The 20,536-nt window shown below is 43.2% G+C and overlaps 1 protein-coding gene across 5 annotated transcripts in view; it reads left to right on the forward strand.

The window, feature by feature from the left end:
* The first annotated feature begins 7,450 nt into the window (after positions 1-7,450).
* The window catches only part of LOC110285217 (RNA-binding protein 4), a 33,510-nt gene continuing 20,424 nt past the window's right edge, over positions 7,451-20,536 (forward strand). The window contains exons 1-4 of one of the 5 annotated variants that reach the window (XR_015046215.1): positions 7,451-7,629; positions 8,648-9,070; positions 13,358-14,039; positions 16,609-16,665. Coding sequence is in view for 3 of the 5 variants with exons in the window: in XM_029472626.2 (XP_029328486.1) it covers positions 8,659-9,070; positions 13,358-14,031 (1,086 nt within the window). In the remaining 2 variants the exon portion in view is untranslated. Of the gene's footprint in view, positions 7,630-8,647; positions 9,071-13,357; positions 14,040-15,824; positions 16,237-16,608; positions 20,216-20,536 lie in introns of those variants that run through there. The other 4 variants (XR_003835570.2, XM_029472626.2, XM_085834190.1 and 1 more) reach the window with 4 other exon arrangements.

Below are 20,536 nucleotides of genomic sequence, written 5' to 3' on the forward strand. Positions count from 1 at the left end.
TTTGACATCCAGGAAGACGTGACAGCTAGAAGAAAGGCAGCCTGAAGACCCAGAGTGGGTGTGGAAGGGCGCTTGAGTGTGGGGATTGGAATAGTCTCCTGATGACCAATGGAATTAAGCTCATCTTAAATAGCATGCCATCTTTGGGACTGGAGAGTTCAGATCAAGTGGTTGGACTTTCTCAGCAATCAATTTTAGTTGATCACGTCAAATTTCAGTAAACAATACCCATTACCTCTACTTATGTTTGACCAATGTCCCTGATTTTTTTTCCCAGTTCAGGAAAAACAAAAATAAACCAAAAGCTACACAGTACAGCAGGATGGTTCTGGCTACGATCTGGCTGGGCTGGGTAATGGGTAATGGGCAGCTGCAATGTTTACAAGGTTAATGAAGCCTCCAGGTAGTGGGCTTGAGGGAATGTGGAGCCTGGGATCTGGGAAAGGAGCTATAGTGGTGTGGGAGTGATACCACTATCTGGTACTGCCCTGTGGTTGGAGGAATGAGGGCATTGGGAATTTGAAGCATATGGGGTGTTGTGGCCAATCCTCGTACTTCGCCTGTTGAACTTCACCACGGAGCATCCTTCCTGTTTCCTGCCAAGCTCAGTCATCACAGCAGCTGAGACTCCTTTTCCCTGTCCGCATCTGTTACGGTTTTAGATGTCTTCTGGCTGGGTTTATATTTGAAGGTGTTACAACAGACGTATTCTTGAGAAGGGGCTGGGGTACAAATATTATCAGGTAGGGATGCTAAGGTTGGATGAAGAGTCCAGAGTTCTTTATATACTTTTGGGGTGGAAGACCTGGGTAGTTTCAATCAGGAATAAAATGGAGGCATGAACTTGGTGGGTAAATGAAAGAAGACTAGTTAAGTGGAACAATAACTGAAACCTGATAGTCCTTGGGGAAAATGCTTTAGAGCATTTTTGGGTCTTGCAAAAGGGAGTGTGTGTGTGTGTGTGTGTGTGTGTGTGTGTGTATGTATATATGTGTGCGCGTGCGCACAGCTGATAACTTGATTGGGAGGGTTGTATATGGCTCCTTCATATGAACTTGGCTGTGACAGTAGCTTGCCTCAGATGTCTTCTTCCTTCTGCCAATCATGTAAAAATGCCTTAGTATTTATTACGAGTTCTTTTTTTTGTGGTTAAGTGGGATAAGTCTCAGGCTGTGTAGGGGTCAGAGTTCTTTTATTTGCTTCTCTTTCTGCTCATCGCCTCCCCTTCAGGTGCTTTGCTATTCATTTTCATTCTTTTGCAGGACTGGGTAGAATGGGGGGATAGGTTTCTTGATACTTTCTCTGTGATGGTAGAATGACTTGAGGGCCAAGGTACAGGCTTGGCGTGACTGGGGGAATAGAGGGTTGAATGCAGGCTGAGATGGTGGCTTTTGTATTTGCAGTATTCCTTTGTCATTTTCCTTTCCAGTTCTTGGTCTGCCACAGTCACAATTCCATGGTTCCTGCAAAAAACCCAAACACCACCACCAAACAAACTAAATCCCTCCCATTCCCAAACAAACTAAATCCCTCCCACCAAACACTAAATCCCTCCCACCAAACAAACTAAATCCCTCCCATTCCCAAAACCAGCGTAATATGCTTCCAGGGCCTGTGCTGACCTTGACTGCAGTCCAAACTCTTCAAGGAGGTTTGGCCTATTGGGTCATTCTAACGGCCGGCCATCTGTAGAGCCACACGCATTGTTACCCCAGCCCTGGGGGTTCTCACTAAAGCCAGAAGAAACTACACAGCTAAATCATTTGCCACTTTCCTTTCTCTTGCAGATTGTTTAAAAACATCCTTTTATTTAAATTGCCCGCCTGTGTTAATTCTATAACCCAATCATACTTTGCTTTTTATAGATTTCTGAGTTCCAAGTTCCTACAAGTTGGCTTTGGTGAATGGGAGGACAGAAATGTAATGAGTGTTTTGGGGAACCGGGCTTTCATTTGCATCTTCAGGTCATTCAGCGTCTACACGCATGGCACTTGCATACGTTGGCCATATTGGAGACGTTGTTGGTTTATTCCTGGAACAATACTGCATAGAGGCCTTGCAGTCTGCTCTCTTCTGAGGTTGGCTTTTAAAACATTCTTTTGGGTGGCCTGTGGTTCTGTTTCTTGTAATAGAAATAATGAGACTAATCAGTGAGGTCCCAGTCTCTAGAGGTGCAATGTTTCTTGTTTGTTTGTTTTTTGAGACAGGTTTCTCTGTGTAGCCCTGGCTGTCCTGGAACTCACTCTGTAGATCAGGCTGGCCTCGAACTCAGAAATCCGCCTGCCTCTGCCTCCTGAGTGCTGGGATTAAAGGCGTGCGCCACCACGCCCGGCTTGTTTTTTTTTTGTTTTTTTTCCTCATGCTATGTTTCTAATTCTCTGTACTGCACACAACACTCCCATCCCCCAGCTATGTCAAAAGTCCTTGCACATCTGCTGGTCCTTCAGGCATTTTGTCTATCAAGCCAAGTCAGTGGACAACAGAACAGCATGACTGCATAAAGTCATAGTGAAAACATGTTCCCTAGATTTATGGACTAGTTTTATTTTATTGTTATTTTTATTATTTATTTATTTATTTGAGATCTGTCTACATAACAGTACTGGTTGTCCTGGAATTTACCATTTAGACCAGATTGGCTTCAAACTCACAAGAGATCTGCCTGCCTCTTTGCCTTCCAAGTGCTGGAATTAAAGGTGCAAGCCTCCACTCCTGGATGGAGTAATGTTCTTTAATAGAAAATAGCACACGGGGAGCTAGATATTTATCTAAATTCTATTTTTTTTTTTTTTTGGTTTTCCGAGACAGGGTTTCTCTGTGTAGTCCTGGCTGTAAATTCTATTTTTAAATGATGTTAAATGAGAGTTTCCAGAAGAAAATTTCTTACAAGTGATTTCTGGTCTAACTCTGAGTCATTTGAAACTGTGTGGGAAGCTTGAGATAGCAGTACTGGGAACTCAGTCTTGTTTAACCTAGAGAAAAACTTGAGACTTGCCTCTGGTTTGCTGAATTTGAATGCTGGCTCTCTGCTGCCTCTTAGCTGTATGACTGTTGGCCAGTCAGGACTTCTGCCTCATTTTTGTCAACCAGCATTTTTTTTTCTTTCTAAGTTTGAGACAGGGTATCATTATGTAGCAGTGGCTGGCCTGGAATCCAATGTGTGGATCAGGCTCACCTCATACTTAGCTGTTTGCCTGCCTCTGTCTCCTGAGTGCTGTAATTAAAGGTATGCTCGACCATAACCAGCCTTTTCTTTGTCGTACTATATTTTATGTTATTAAGACAGGGTCTTCTGTGTCAAGTTGGTCGGTGTCCTAACTCCATATGTAGCTGAAGATGACCTTGATATCGATCTTTCTGTCTTCGCATCCCAAGTGCTAGTATTGTTGGCAATCCACCGTGCCCAGTGTATGGGGTTCAGATTGGAATGACTAGGCCTCCTGTGTGTCAGGAAGCACTCTGCCTGCCAACCCGATGGTAGCCTTCCTTGCCTGACAGTGATCATGGCTCTAAGTATTGCTTAAAAGTCTGCTTCTTCCCTCCCCCCCCCCCTTTTTTTTAAAAAAATCATTGGGCTCAGAAATGTAAAGAGGTGATGCTTTTATTACCAAAAAAGCCCCCCCCCCTGTTTCTACCCCCAGGGTGTAGCCCTGTCTGTTTGTCCTGGAACTCATTCTAGACCAGGCTGTCCTCCAACTCAGAGATCTGCCTGCCTTTGCCTCCCAAATGCTGGGATTAAACGTGAGCTGCTACTGCCTGGTTAAAAAGTCATTTTTATATGTTTAATGTTCATGGAAACCAAATGCCTTTACCCCTCTTGGTTTTTTTTTTGTTTTTTGTTTTTTTTTTTTTTGTTTTTGTTTTTTTGAGTTTTTCGAGACAGGGTTTCTCTGTGTAGCCCTGGCTGTCCTGGCACTCACTTTGTAGACCAGGCTGGCCTCGAACTCAGAAATCTGCCTGCCTCTGCCTCCTGAGTGCTGGGATTAAAGGCGTGCGCCACCATGCCCCAGCTCTTTACCCCTCTCATGGTGGACGGGGTGAATGAGCACGTGACAAGTGATGGGAGGACTAAATCTCATCTCAGGGCTACAGAGATGGCTCATTGGTTTAGAGTGCTTTCTGCTCCAGGGTGTGGTTCTCTGAACCTACTTGGTAGCTCAGAACTTAATTCCAGGTTTAGAGCATCCAATGCCCTCTGTAGGCCCTGCACATGCTGCATTCAGGTTCACACACATACACATGAAAAGACGTTCGATCTGGGTATACCAAGATGACCCTGTGAAGTGCTTAGTTGTGCAGAGGACTTGGGATATAGGTATGAATACAGCACATCCAAGTCACATTACAGTCTGAGTTTTTGCTGTAGCAGTAGTGCATGATGGTTGCTTAAGATCCGAGGTCACACCCATTTTGGTGCTCCCCCTTCAGTATGTGTCCTAGGATCACATTCTTTGTTTACTGAAAATAAAGTTTACAGTACCAGAAGAGAAGGGGATTGAGGTGGCATGGCTGGCAGTGGGGTTGGAGCTGGCACACTTGGTTATCCTTTTGATTCCAATAACCGTCCTTGAAGGATACTGGGTTCTAGTTTGAACCTTTGTCAGCTTTTAACTCATTTCTGGACTAGGAGCTAGTTATTTATTAAAATTGTAAGTTATTAGATAAATGTGTTAGTTCGTACCTATATTCCTAGCATGAGAAAGACTAAGGCAGGAGGATCCTGAGTTTGAGATCAGGGGAGGGAGGCATCTGAGAATTTTTTTGCCATGTTGCTGGGGAACAAACTCAGGTCCTTGCTAGGCAATCATTCTGTTACTGAGCTACACCTCTAGCCCTGACAGGTGATTTCAGGATAGTGAGAGGGGGCTCAGTCTGTAGGTGGGCTGATGGAGGTAAGAGAGAGAGTTTGACTTAGGTACCTTTATTTATTTATTTTTTTAAAGTGAAAACACCAAGTTTGTATAGTTGTGTTATTTGGGTAAATAGACATCAGTATGAAGACACAGCCTCTTTATGTAACTAAGGTCTCATTGTGCTGCATTTGTCAAAGTTAGGATTAAAAAGCCACCTTTGACTTCATTACCAGCTTGGAAAGTTGTTCTAGGTGATATAGGGGACAAGAGTATGTTTACAGTACCAATAATTTTTTTTCTTATACTGGGATTTTAAACAAAGAACCTCATATGTTAGACAGTGGCCCTTATTGATCATATATGACCTTTTCAACCAGCAGCATATCTATGTTAGTGAAAATTCAGTCCCTTCCTTATGGTTATCAAAAAGTTATCTCATACATTAGTTTCTTAGTTAACAAGTATTTGAGTGTCTTTCATGTTATCAGGGTAGTTCTAACATTGAGGCCATATAATATAGGAAGTGAACAAGATAGAGTTTCAAATGATAGTATATTATTTGTGAAAGTAAATAGTTATAAGTCAGGGTCCATGCCTTTAGATGGATTGGCCAGTAAAAAAATCTGAAGAAAGAATAATGTATTCTTCCCCCCCACCCCCAAGACAGGGTTTCTCTGTGTAGCCTTGGCTGTCCTGGGACTCATTCTGTAGACCAGGCTGGCCTCGAACTTGGAAATCCGCCTGCCTCTGCCTCCCAAGTGCTGGGATTAAAGGTGTGCACCAACAGGCCTGGCCTGAATAGTGTATTCTGAATAGGTAGAGACAATAAAGCCAGTCTATCTGGAGGGCTGGTAGTAACTAAGGAGACTGAGAATGTAGCAAAACCTGGATGGGTAGATTTGTTAGACCACAAAGCTTGGAATCCCTCCCCGATTTTCCTTTAGACCAAGTCACACTATTTAGGCCTGGCTAGCTTGGAACTTGCTGTATAGACCAGTCTGGCATTTAACTCAAGTGGTGGTATTGTCTGGAGACTATTTCCTCTTGGGGATTGGTGACAGGGTGAGGTCTGGTTGTCTGGATGTCTGCACACCGGTGGGAATTGTGATCCCTTGACTTGTTAGCAGGCTCTTCCCCTTCAGACCTAGAGCCATTCTAGTTTGGTGGAGTGAATCGGTCTTGTTTGCTATTGTAACCCCAACCTCCAGGAATTTTGGCATAAGAAAGATGATTAAACTGAGAGAAAATGATTTCTATACCCTATGCATTTCTGGGTGAATATTGAGATGTGGCTGTGCATTTTAGATCCCCTCTGAAAGGGCCTGTGCAGGACAGCGGAACTTGTATTACAGATCTCAGGTGGCTTTTACTCAGTCTCAGGTGCTCCAGAATGAAGCCATGGCCATATTTAATGTCATATTGTTACTTTTTAAGGGGCCTATTTCCTAGCCTTAAGTTATAGACTAATTTTCTGCTACTGAATCCAGTAGCATATTTTCTGTCTCTGTCTTCCTTTTGTGGCAGGCAGTTTTGGGTGGTGGTATGCTCTATGTGTTATTTTACTCCTGGTCATCGTGTTCTCATGAAGTTCCCCCTGCTTTCTGCCTGTTCACCTTTAAGTTCTCCATTCAGCACCTTTCCCGGTTGTCTCCCTCTTAAGAAGCTGCTTTGCAGAGGGTCATGACTAAAGTTGCTCAATGAATATGGGATTATGTGAAGCAGCCAGTGGGTGAGAAAAATGTGATGAGGGAATTGGACCCTGTGAAGAATGTTCGTTTGTACTTGTTTACAGCTGATTGTCACAAGCCTTATTTCCAAGGTCAGTTTTAGGGAGTTTAAACTTAGTTTTGGCTAATGGAGCCCAATAAAACCAAACAAAATCAAAATTTGTTGTTCCCGTTTTTTGTTTTGTTTTGTTTTGTTTTTTTGTTTCTTCTCTTGGGGTGAAGTTGGGGTGGGGTGGGGTGTCAATTTTCAATCTCCGTTTTTCACACCTTTTGGGGAGGTGGGAGGCTGTTTCCTAAAGGGAACCTTAACCTCCTGTGTCTCCTACGTCTCTGACCACCCTATTGTCTGGGCCATTGAACTGTTATCGAAGCTGGGTCCACTGACTGCTTTAGTCTTTTAAAATTACCTAAAGATACAATTTTGGTAACTTGAGACTCAGAAGGACTACATTGGAAAGTGGGGGTTGATTTTTAAGTAGGGGCGGGAGCTTGGCTATTTATCGCGGGAGGTCGCAGTATTCACGCTGCGGGGCGTGGTGACGCTCAACTAGAGATGGGTGCGGAATTGTGGTGACAGGACTAGAATTTTGTCAGGATGTGCACATGTAAGTGACAAAATGTGAAAGCTTAACAAAGTTGGAGCCACGAAGCTACAGATTGCCACACTGAGGCACGGCACCTTGTTCATTCTGCCTAATGGCTGGCCGCGCTTTGAAGAATTCCGCGTTTCTAGCTCCACCTTCAGATGGACTTCTTGCCCAATCAGTGGCTTCACTTTCACTAGGCTGGGTGCTCATTGGCTTTCATATAAAAGCTCCAGGTTACTGACGTTTCCACCTCTTCCTGGCCTCTCAGGTAATTGGCGTTCCGGGTAACCAATCAGGAAGAGGATCTCCGGGAACGCCAGCCTTTTACTTTACCGAACGGCCAATCCGGTGGGTAGGTTCACCCCTCTTTCTACCCAGAGTCACTGCTGTGGCCGCCGCCATTTTAGCGTTTTGTCAGAACCGTCCGCGCTGCAAGGAGGAGGACCTGCAGGTATCCATGCGGTGAGATACTCCACGTTCTTCCACTGTGTTCTTTGCTCTGTTAAAAAAACTTACCTGACTCCTTTGGGTGTCAGGGTTGTCCTAGTGGGGTTGCGGTCTGCGCACCCGTCCCTGAGAGCCGACTTCGGTCCTCGACTTAGTGCGGTAAGCCTGAAACAACCTTCCTCCAAGTCCTCATTCTCTCCTCCCGGAATAGCTTCCTTTTGTCCACCTTACCCGCTGCTTTGCTCAGTCTCCTTCTTTGGGGTTTCCACCTAGAGAAATCTTAGATTTAGACTGGAGAATCTGTCATGCCCGGGGCATTGTTGGCCTCCTTACCAAACTGTAGCACCCGTCTTCGACCAGTTCTTCTGTAGGAGCCTGTAATGACATGCCCCACCCCCACCCCAGACGACTCCCCCTACTCGGGCATTTTCTGTATTTCCCATGCTTTTTATCTGGTTGATCCCGGAATTCACTACTCCGAGTGAAATTCCGGAACGTTACTCTAAGGCCCACTTTTCCGGAAATGGTTGCTAAGAGAGGAAGAGCTAATTTGAGGTAATTATAATTAGCAAGTCTAGTAGTTAGAATCTTGTTTTCTAATGTCAGAGTGAGTAGCTCTCAGTACCTGTAGCATTTTTTTTTTTTTATTTATGCTGAAAACTTAGAGCGTTATTCCTTTGTCTGAGGTAGGGGCTGTGTAACTCAGTGGCAGATTGCTTGCCTATAATGTACCGCTCTGGAGGTTTGAGCCACAGCACCGCAAAATCCCCTTTGTCTACAAAAGCCTGCCTTGTTACAGTTTTCCTCTTTTATAGAACTTCTTGTGAGAAATAGAAGCAGGCTCTTGTTGAACCCCACATTCGTTACTGTTTGGAGATGTAAGAGCATGCCTGTAGGAGAAAACTTTTGGGACTACTTGCTAAAGTGAAAGGAGATGATGGGAGCCATTTATTTATTTGACTTTTTTTTTTTCTTTTTTTAACAGTTGTTATGGACTTGAGGTCTTCTAAAAATCTTGTTTCTTTACTTGCAGGCTGTGTGGAGATGGTTAAGCTGTTCATTGGAAATCTGCCCCGGGAGGCCACAGAGCAGGAGATCCGCTCACTCTTCGAGCAGTACGGGAAGGTGCTGGAATGTGACATCATTAAGAATTATGGCTTTGTGCACATAGAGGACAAGACGGCCGCTGAGGATGCCATACGCAACCTGCACCACTACAAGCTGCATGGAGTGAACATCAATGTGGAAGCCAGCAAGAATAAGAGCAAAGCTTCAACCAAGTTACACGTGGGCAACATCAGCCCCACCTGTACCAACCAAGAGCTTCGGGCCAAGTTTGAGGAGTACGGCCCAGTCATCGAATGTGACATCGTGAAAGATTATGCCTTTGTACACATGGAGCGGGCAGAGGATGCGGTGGAGGCCATCAGGGGCCTCGACAACACAGAGTTTCAAGGTGAATCACTCTTTTGGTAGAGTGCTCAGTACAAGGCTGTTAGGAATGAATTGGTTGAGAAAAGGAAGGCATTGGGATGGAAGGATTTTGCTGGCTGATGAAGGATCGGTGATACACTTGAACAAAAGATTTAGTGTGTGTGTGTGTGTTCATGTTCTCTCCTACCATGTGGGTCCCGTGGATGGAACGCAGGTAGTTAGGTGACATGGGCTTCTTTTACTTGTGGGATAAAGTCCACTGACCCTCTTTTTTGTGAAGCTTTCAGAAACAATGCAAGAAATGTGCAATAAACTTCATAAAATGGAGAATGATGGTCTAGAGGGGGGAAAAAGAGCTTGGTTTTTATGTTGAGCCTTTTAAGGCTTTGAGCCTGTTTTGAAGTCCTTTCTCTGGAGACTTCACCTGCTGGGCCCCAGCCCCAGCTCCTACCCTCGCCCATTGCAAAGTGCTTGCCTCTGGCTTTTATTGGCTCAGCACAGCACAGGATCATCGCTGTGTTGCACTTGATAGAGGGAGATGAGAAGAAAAGGACACTTAACAGGGACAGAATTCTGGGTTGAACTTACCCTCTTGTCTCAGTTCTTTTCAGTAAAAATAATGAGCTTCGAAAGTTGTAGCTCTATTTAATTTTGTTCTACTTTTGTGCCAAGGAGTTATATTTGAAAAACCACTTAGAAGATTGATTTTTTTAAAATTTATTTTTTTAATTTCTTAAGAATCTAGGGAAGGAGGCATTGGGATTTGGAGCAGTAATGACATGTCTTCCAGTTGGTTCCATTTGCATATAGGGGTCGGTTGATTTAGACATCGTGGGCTAGTTTATGTGTTAGCATGGAGTCCTGGCTAGCGGAATTGTTCGTGCATGGAGGGCAGCTTGGGTGCTGATGTGCATCATCATTTGATTTGGGAGGGATTTTGTTTTAAGATTAAAAGTTTCTTGTCAAGAGCGGCATTTAAAAGACTGTTGAAGCTGGGTGGTGGTGGCCAATGCCTTTAAATAGTCCCAGCACTTGAGAGTCAGAGGCAGGTGGGACGAGGCCAGCCTGTTCTAGTACAACCAAAGCTACCCAAAGAAACCTGTCCAAGAAAACAAACAAAAAAAACCCCAAAACACTACCAACAAAAAAGATGGTTGAATTGCCTGCTGAACTTTCAACTCCTCTCATCCTTTTAGGTTCCAAGAGTCAAACAGTTTTTGAATTTGCATAGCATAGTGTAGTCTTGTAACTCACAGCTATGTTTCTTTAAAAAAAAAAAAGAACGAAGAAGAAAATATATGCCCACACAGAAAGATTTTGAAAGATTTGTGTGTGTGGCCTCTAGAGTGCAAATGAAGAGGGTGTCAGATCCCCTCCCTCTGGAACTAGAGTCTGATTGAGCCACGGAATGATTACAGGTGCTGGGAATTTAACCCAGGACCTTTGGAAGAACAGGACGTGCTCTTAACTGCTGCTGAGCCATCCCACCAGACCTATAACTGTATTTCGGGTTTTTTTAAAATCACACACATACATATATATAGCTTTATGTGTGTGCTTGAGTGTGTAGTGTGTATGTGCATCCTCTGGGTGCGGAGAACCCCTAGAACTATAGTTCATACCTGGGTTCTGGCTGTTTTGACACAAAGCAGTGGCTAGTTCTTTGCTCAGTACTACTTGTGAATAGTGCTTCACTGCCATCTTTATTCACTTTCCTTAAGTGTTTCTGAGAAGCTGGCTCCACCCCCTGTGACAAATGCCCTGTGTCATGGGTATTGCTGTGTATTATTAAAAATGTCACAGGTCTCTCAGGTCTAGTTTGCTTTTCTCTTTTAATTGGAAGCTGAGGATTATTTTGTCAACAACTTAATTGGAAGCAAAGACTGCTTTTTGTGGAGGGCTGTGGTATGATACCTGGTTTTTAGAGACTTCAGCATTTCAATCACAAAAGTGTGTGCTTGTGGCAGTTCCATGTGTAAGGGTGACCCGACCTGTGGTGTGTTTTGAGGATGTGTTCTTGTAATTGGGTATCCTAAACTCTGGCTCTGATGTTGACCTGTGACTGGCTAATTTTAATTTTAATATATTTTTAGAAAGTGGTATTAGAGATGGATGGAGCACAGGGCATTCTGCTGCTGAGCCACTGCTGGAGATAATCTCTTTTCCCCTCCTTTCTTCATTTATATTACTCAAGTTGGCCTTAAACTCCTGAGCTCAAGCCATTTTCCTGCCTCCAGCCTCTTCTAGGTGTGTGTCCCCCAAGCCCCTAGCATTCCTGTTTCATTTCTTAATAATTGATTAAACCTTTGTGTAAGTAATGTTATTTACCTGACTGATCTTTTCCCTTTCAGTTTATTATAATCTAGTATATATTTTTTTGTTTGCCTACTTGAAGAAAATTAAAAGATTCAGTTCCCTTTTTGGACACTAGAGTCCACAAATTATTAGATCAGGGCATTTATCAAATACTTTCATGTCTTAAATGTGTCTGTTGGTTTCTTGGCTGCATGTGTTTGCTCTAATTTGTTATGTACTAAAAAGTAGTCTCCTGGGCACATGCCAGTGTAGTTGTTTCGGTTTGTACATACTAATTGCCTATCTTCTTTTGATCTGTAGCCTAAATTTATTGAGATTCACTGGTTTTGTGTTTTGTTCCTCCGCCTTTTTCTAATTTTTAGAATATAGTTTTGATTTAGCATGAGAGATTATTTTATCACTTTCTCTGCTGCTGGAGAACCCATCTTTCTAGTCACTGTTTTTTGTGCCCCCCCCCCCCCCCTCCCCAGACAAGGTTTCTTTGTAGTCCTGGCTGCCCTGGAACTGACTCTGTAGACCAAGCTGGCCTTGAACTCAGATATATGCCTGCCTCTGCCTCCCCAGTGCTGGGATTAAAGGTGTGTGTCATTACTACCTGACTCTTGTTACCTTTTTGGGGGAAAGAATTTGTTTTGTTTTGTTTTGTTTTTTAAATTTTGTAATCAGTGCCTACATGTTTGTATTTGTACCACGTGTGCCTGGCACTGTGTGTGTTGTGAGAAGAGGGTGTCAGATGCCCTGGAAATGAATTACAGGTGGTTGTGATATGCCACGTGAATGTTGGTTAGAACCTGGCTTCTCTGGAAGAGCAGCCAGTGAGTGATCTTAACCTCTGCGTCATCCTTCAAGCCCCTTCTCTCTCTGTTCACCTCTTTTGAAATGGGTGCTCCGTGCATTGCTGTCATTGCATTGTGAAGACTTTGCTGAATTCAGATCCCCTTTGAATTTATTTGCCAGTAAATTGGTTGACATTAGTGTCTTAGGTGAAAGATTGAGAATTTTAGTTTTAACTTTTATCCTAAAAGTTAACTGCTTTTCTTTTATTATGGCTTTTAGAACTATTTTTCATTTTTGGAGCACTTTCTTAGAATTTAACACTCTTTCTTACTTTTTGAGACAAGCTGTAGGTAACTCAAATTGGGTCCAAGCTTAAGCATCCTCTGGCCTCGGCCTTCAGAGTGCTAGGAAATAAGGCATGTGCCACCATGCCCGGCTTTTTTCATCTTCTCTTTTATACGAGAAAGCACTTAAGTTCTGCTACTCTGAGCAGTTAATTTCACTTCACATTGTTGGTTATTCTTTGTGCCTTTTCTTGTCCTCTTTTATTCAAATGCACTTGTTGTGCGGGTGTGTTGACAGCCTGCCCATTTCCTTTCGACTCCGACCTGGAGAGTCAAAGTCTGCAGAATCCCTATTAGAATGATTAGTTATCATATGAGAGAGGACAATTTAAAAAGATCACTTCTACCTTATCCTGTGTCCCTACACTTCCTTAATTCATGGCTGTTTCAAAAGATCTGGCTTGAAACTTGCTCCCAGGCTCAACTTTAGAACAAATCCCGTAGAACAAATCCCGATCATTCCTAAGTGATGGTATCTGATTTGGGGGTGTTGATGCATAACATTGGCTAAGAATTTTTTTTTCTGTTTAATGGAATCAGTCTTGATATAGAAGTTGAGATTGGAGCATTCTAGTTTGAGTTTCTTTTGTACTGGGCCACTGGGATAGGTATTTGTCCAGTGGGCAGTGGACGGAATCTCTTCTGTGTAGGAAGGAATAGAAGTCTTAGTAAGCTGGTGTTAGTGATTATATTTCTTCTTCATCTGCTTGATCTTTGCTTGAAATCAGGTCATTTATACTTTCCCCTCCCCCAATGAAAGTCTTTTTGTCAATTTGTCCCACACCAAGAGTTGTTTAGGTGACCAGTGACTGGGGTAGAGGTTTGGGCTATTACTTTGTGATAGCAACCCTTCTTGCGTCTGTTTCTTCAAGGCAAACGAATGCACGTGCAGTTGTCCACCAGCCGGCTTAGGACCGCGCCCGGGATGGGAGACCAGAGCGGCTGCTATCGGTGCGGGAAAGAGGGGCACTGGTCCAAAGAGTGTCCAATAGATCGTTCGGGCCGCGTGGCAGACTTGACCGAGCAATATAATGAGCAATATGGAGCAGTGCGTACGCCTTACACCATGAGTTATGGGGAGTCATTGTATTACAACAACACGTACGGAGCGCTCGATGCCTACTACAAGCGCTGCCGTGCTGCCCGGTCCTATGAGGCAGTGGCAGCTGCAGCTGCCTCTGCGTATAGTAACTATGCAGAGCAGACTTTGTCTCAGCTGCCACAAGTCCAGAACACAGCCATGGCCAGTCACCTCACCTCCACCTCTCTCGATCCCTACAATAGACATCTGTTGCCGCCTTCAGGAGCTGCAGCAGCAGCAGCAGCTGCTGCTGCTTGTACTGCAGCTTCTACTTCATATTACGGGCGGGATCGGAGCCCCCTGCGTCGCGCTACAGGCCCAGTCCCCACTGTTGGAGAGGGCTACGGTTACGGGCATGACAGTGAGTTGTCCCAAGCTTCAGCAGCTGCTCGGAATTCCCTGTACGACATGGCCCGGTATGAGCGGGAGCAGTATGCGGATCGGGCGCGGTACTCAGCCTTTTAAAGTTTGAGGTGAGAGTGGGGGGGTGTCACCTGTTGGTTTTGCCATCCCTCCTTGGCCCAAAAGGTTCCAATTACGCTGCTTTGCTTGCTTGCTACTGCAGGGCTAGAGTGAGGTTACTAACAGGGTTCAGTCTACAGACGCATCTTTAAATGCTGAAGTTGGAGGCAAACATCCTTTGCTCTTGTGCCTATTTTTTCCCGGGCTTTTAATAGTGGGGGTCATTCTCACTGTAATTGTGTCTGGAAGAACAAACAGTGTTATACTGGTGAATCTTGGGTCAAACCTGCATGTGGTAATTTGATCTGAGATCCAGATATTCAGACTTGGTTAGGTGTACTCCTTCTCAGAGTCTGTAGAATTTCTTCCCTGTGCGGCATTAGTTTTTTCCAGTTGCTGTGATCCATTATGCTGTGAAAGGGTCTGACCACTAAGAAAAAGCTTGTAAGTAGTTAACTGATTATTGTTCAAGTCCAATGAAGATCTACAAAATGAAATCATCTTAATCTTGAATATATTTCTCATTCTCAAAGGTCTCTTAGTCTTAGTCATTTAAAGAACTTAGTGATAAGCTGAGGCAGAAAATAGTAGAAAACACACTTCTCATAGAGTAAGGAGTCTGGCATCCACTTCAAAGTCCAATTAGCTGCTCAGTGTAGCTTCATGTCCTTAAGGGTCTGCTTTTGTTATCTTTTATTCTCTTGTGTTGCAGCTTCTTATTCAGATTTTTAATTTTTGCCCCTGGGTTTGACATCTTCCACTGAAGGTGGGTAATACAGCAGTATAGGTCTGTGTGCATACCTGTGTTTAGTCACTGGTGGTGTTGAAATCTAGGATTAGGGACTTTGCCAGGAACACATCACTCCCTCATCTAATTAAGGACATTCATTACTCAACAACTTCACCTTTGTCCATTTGACCATGACAGGCTAGCAGTCTGTAGTATAACCTGGCCTCGAACACAGTTTTGGCAGTCTACTTTCAATCTTTGAGTGCTGAAATTATAGGTGTTTACCACATGGTGGTGCTTCTGTTTTGACTATATTCTCTTTTGATGCTTCTTGTCAGCTTTGGTCTTTCGGTTTGTTTATTTGTTTTTGAGATTGCTGTTGTAATTTTCCTTTACTTTTGACGAGCCCTTCTGTGTTCCTGATGTTGCCATAGATCCTTAGTCTTGTGGTACAGATACTTTGTCATCTTTCATATTAAGGCAGAAGGTATGTGGCTTGCCCAGGTCTATTGGATAGGGAATTACTTACTGGGTTTATTTGACTAGGATTGTGCTGGAAGAGAAACTTAAGTGATTTGATGTAGCTTACATCTTTTAAAAGTTGATGTATAAACTTTCAAACATGTCCAGTGTCCTTGGCATAATTCTTATATTGAAACATACTGTCATACTGTTTGCTGACTATTCCAGGGGCTAATTGGAACTTTCTGTTTTTTTTGGTTTGTTTGTTTTTGTTTTTTCTATTCTCTGATGAGTTTCTGGAATTACCTTATTTTGGGAATACTAATAATGTTAACATTGAAAGTAATAGAATGTCTTCTACTATCATGAAAGATTTGCTGTTTAATTTGGAGAAAGGCCTTTGTTGGGGACTGTTTAGCCTTCCCAGTGATTCTCTCACCTTCAAGCTGTTCTCATTTTTAGAAATTGTTGATACTCGGGAAGGGTACAAATAAACTTAGAAGTGAGTTACCAAGGTATGATTTTTGTAAGATGTTCTTTGAAGTTGTAAGTGGGAAGCCCTTTGAGCTTTGCTGTAAAGCCCCTGTCCTGTGCTCTCTTTCAGGTGGGATGTGTGTGGGCTGAAATTCCAAGCTGCGGTTGTGCATGAATACACCCTTCGTGGTACCCCATCTCCGGGACGGTCTCGGCTCTGTGCATTCAGTCCCGCAGGAACCACGGACCTTAATTTACTTTGTTAAGTTCTTTCTCTTTCCTATTCTCTCTCCTGCTCAATTTCCTGTTCCTGTTGGTTCTTCTGTAGCTTCCCGTTTGAGTTCTGCTCTCTCAGCATGCCTCCTATGCAGAAACTGGTGGGGCTGTGCTGTCTCCTCCCTTCCTCCTCACTGCAGTCAGTGGGTATTGGATTTGGGAGTGACCTTGATGAGAATCACTGCTCCTAGTTTTCTATTTTGGCCCAAAGACTAGACTTAGAAATTTGGAGCACTTTCCAGTGAAATAAATGGTTTTTCAACTTAGGGTATGTGTGCTGCTTTGAGAAAGTTCTTGTTTGGGCTTGTTTCTGGGTTCTTTGTTTATTTGTACCCTGAACAGAAGATGGGGGAGTGTTTAAAGTTTAAGCTACTTAGCTTTGGCTAACACTGAGGTTTTTAAATTTTGCTTTTTAAAATAGTAGATGACTTTAGGTACTAAATAAAAAAGGAGGTCTACAGGACTCAAGTAGGCATCTCTGTTTCAATGAAGACATTTCCTACAGGTCCACTTCTGTTGAAGCCAGTTAGCTAGTGGTTTAGAGCTGTAGATGTTTACTTGCTGGAGAATTAATCATTGTGTATACTTGCATCTGCTGCTAACACTCAGTAAACATATCTCCCTTGACTTATTTTCAGGAAAAAGGTGAAGGTTTGAGGAAGAAGAGGTAGCTTTCATCTTTGGGAAAAATGAAGGTATGGCTCCCACCAGAGTTATTCAGCCACTCCATAGGCCAGAACTACCTCATGATGCATTTCACTATTTGTATAGTTCTGCCAAAATCGAGAGACTACATTAGTAGTTCCACAAGCATCTCCTAGCTTGTACTTAATGCCTTTAGATGAGGTATAAAGGGCCCAGCAGGTCCTTTATAAGTCCTTGATAAACTTACTGAGTCTTTAACAGTGAAGACAAGTATTTGAATTCAGTGAGGAGCCACTGTTTAGTGTCATTTTTATTGAAACAGTTTATTTTCCATGTTTTATTTTAACATATATAGGGCCACGTCTCAGAATCATTTGGCCACTACTGGATACCTATGTTGTGTCAGGCATGCTTTTAGTAAAGGGCTCATTAATGATAAAAGGAAGTAAGATGATAGAGATAAAAGATGAAATAAAGATGAGATAAGAGCTGCTTTGTCTTGGGTGACTTCAAGTTTTTCTACTAACTGCTCTGTCTGTCTCGTTGATTCATTCTAATTTATACATGGCTGGGATTGTGACAGCTTTCTGTGGACAAAGGTAACCTTTGTAGTGTGAGACCCTGTGCTAGGCGATGTATATGTTCTTCAATTTTTCCAGGAAATTTTTTTCTAAGCAAAATTTTCCTTCCTGACTGAGTTGGTTCTCTTTGCCACTCTCTTGGAAAGGCTCACTCATATGTTGTCTCCTCTTTCATTACTGGATAGATGAGATTACTGTCATGCAGTTTCCTGATGTGATGGGTGGGAATGGCAGGCAGGCTCAGAAGATGGGGACTCAGAGTTGTTGATTCAGCGGGCTTGAGGGAGCTTTCACAGATGGTTACCCAGGCCCTGGGGAGTTTAGAGCTTTGGTGTGGGGATAGGGTGAGAAGCAGAAATAAAAGATAGACCAAGCCAGGCTTTTTGGTATATTCCTTTGGCTTAGCTCTTAACACGTAGATCTGGGTGTGATGGTGTATGCCTTTTTTCTAGCATTTGCAAAGTAGAGGCAGGCAGACCTCTTGAGTTCAAGGCCAGTCTGGTCTACAGATTGAGTTCCAGGAGAGTCAGAGCTGCATAGTGAGGCCCAACCTCAAAAATAAGATAAAATTGCATACAAGTGGAGCATCCTGTCTGAATGGATTGTTTTTATTGGCTTGTTAGAATAGTCCTTGGTGATTTCTCACCATGTTGCTCAGGTGGTCCTCCTGCCTCTCACCTTCTGAGTTATCAGGGATAAAGGCTATACTTTTTACATTATGAGACCATTCAGAGAGATGAAAATTTATCTGAATCATCTTGCTTTTTGTTTTATGAGACCGATTCCTTTAACAGCTTAGCAATGTTTTCATCACTTAGGTGTGGGTTGGCTCAGAGATTTTTTTTTTTAGATGAAAGATATGCTTTTGCTACGTATGTACCCAGACTGGTTTTGAACTCTTAGCTGTCTGCTTCAGACAGACGGTGCTTGTTGGCAAGCCTGATGACTTGGAGCCCACCTGGTGGAGAAACAACCTCTATACTGTGTCTGTCCTCTGACAGCCACATGTCACTCTGGCACACATGTGTGTGCATAAAGAAGGGGAAAGCTATTGGCTGAATGTGATGGCATACAATCTCAGCAGCACTTGAAAGTGAAGTGATTCAGAGTTGAAGTACTAACCATGTTACACAATGTGGTTCAGCAAGCAAAATGTCTTCTACTCACTGACCTGCTGGGAAACTCTAAAGTGCAATGGGAAAACATTGAATTGAAAAGTGTGAGTTGGGGCTGCTGCTGTGGCTCTGTTGATAACATATTCAGTATGCTTGAGCCCTGGGCCTGATCTCTAGCACTTGCAGAACTACTAATATGGTAGCATACTTATGTAGTCTAGCACTGGGGAGGTGGAAGCAGGAGTGCCAGATTGTATTTTTAGCTATGTAACAAGTAAGAGCCATGTGGTTTTTCAACCTTCCTAATGCTGAAACCCTTTAATGCAGTTTCCCATGTTGTGACCCTGGACCATAAATTATTTTTTTTTATTTTTTATTTTTTTAAGATTTATTTATTATTATATCTAAGTACACTGTAGCTGTCTTCAGACACTCCAGAAGAGGGCGCCAGATCTCATTACGGATGGTTGTGAGCCACCATGTGGTTGCTGGGATTTGAACTCCGGACCTTCGGAAGAGCAGTTGGGTGCTCTTACCCACTGAGCCATCTCACCAGCCCCCCATAAATTATTTTTGTTGAGGCTTCATAACTAATTTTTCTAGTGTTAGCAATCGCAATGTAAATATTTGATGATGAGACCCCTGTGAAACGGAAGGTTCTTCTAACAAAGTGGTTGTGAGCTGCGGCTCAGAACCAGAGTTAGAGGCTCACCTGTACTGTATGAGGCCCTGTCTCAACAATTTGTAGAGACTGAATACAACCGATTTCCAGCGTTAAAGTGGTTTGAACTTTTTTTTTTTTTTTGGTTTTTCAGACAGGGTTTCTCTGTATAGCCCTGGCTGTCCTAGAACTCACTTTGTAGACCAGGCTGGCCTCGAACTCAGAAATCTGACTGCCTCTGTCTCCCGAGTGCTGGGAGGCACCCGGCTGGTTTGAACTTATTTTAGTGTAAGTTTCCAGTGAAGTGAGGGAGCATTCCACGACGTCACACTAATGTGTAAGTAGACAGGGTAGTACTGGCATGGCTGACTCAGGAGTCTGTTTCAAGAAAAAAGACTTTAATGGTAAACATGGCTTCCTTAGCACTCTTCTGCTATTCATTTGTTCATTAACATAATGAACATCTGTGAGCTTGCTTTGGACTTTACTGTTTGCCATGTATGGAGTATGTAGAGAATGCATATCAATAAGGGCATCACGCCTAGTCTCACTTTGCCTCCATTAGCGGCCTTATTCCTTCCCACATGTTCCCCAACCTTGGGTATACAGAGATTTGGTATGTCCTTGGAAGGAGACTGGGTGGCTGCAATGGTTGGCACTATTTTATATTGAAGATATGATCCATTCTGGTTTCTAAGTAGATCAAAGATGCTATGAGGGTAGTCGGGGGAGTTCTCAAGTAGTGATTGACATTTTGTTGGGCACTAAGGTCTTTCTTTTCATCAAGGCTCAAGAATATGCTCTTCCTCTGAGCTATACCTTGTACACCAGACCAAGAAGGACTCTCAGAAGCAGGATTGACTCGGGTACTGCCAAGTTGAGCCGTTTTTACCCCAGTGCATTAATACTAATGTAGACTTACGGGGGAAGAATAGTGAGAGGTGTAGATCATACGTGCTGTGGGAAAGAAGAGCTATTTTCAATTGTTGGAATTAGTTTTCTCAGCTGCTCTCTTAATGCTTGAGGTCATACTGAGATAAAGATTGACTTCACGGAATGATGGTGGTGTAGTCCAGGAACTAGTCTCTAGTGCATTTAGAGAATGCGCAGGCTTTGTTAGGTTGAAGCAGGAGAGTTTCAGGAGGAGATGTCTCAAAAATGGGAGGTTCTTTTGGAGATTTAAAAGTTGAATTATAGCCGGGCGCACGCCTTCAATCCCAGCACTCAGGGGGCAGAGGCAGGCGGATTTCTGAGTTTGAGGCCAGCCTGGTCTACAAAGTGAGTTCCAGGACAGCCAGGGCTACACAGAGAAACCCTGACCTGAAAAACCAAAAAAAAAAAACAAACAAAAAAATAAAGTTGAATTATCAAGTACAGATTTTTTTTAATTAGAGAAGAAAAAACTTTACAAGAAATATAAATATACTACGTATACCTATAATCTTGACATTTAGTATGCTGAAAGAGAAGATTGTGTGTATTCTGGTCACTCTGGATAAGCAGTACATAATAGTGGGGTTTCCAGGCTAGTCTAGGCTGTATAGAGTGACAGTTGGAGTAGTGG

This window comes from Mus caroli, unplaced genomic scaffold (genome assembly GCF_978045245.1).
Source record: "Mus caroli unplaced genomic scaffold, Mus_caroli_1 scaffold_20, whole genome shotgun sequence".
Taxonomy (NCBI): Eukaryota; Metazoa; Chordata; class Mammalia; order Rodentia; family Muridae; genus Mus; species Mus caroli.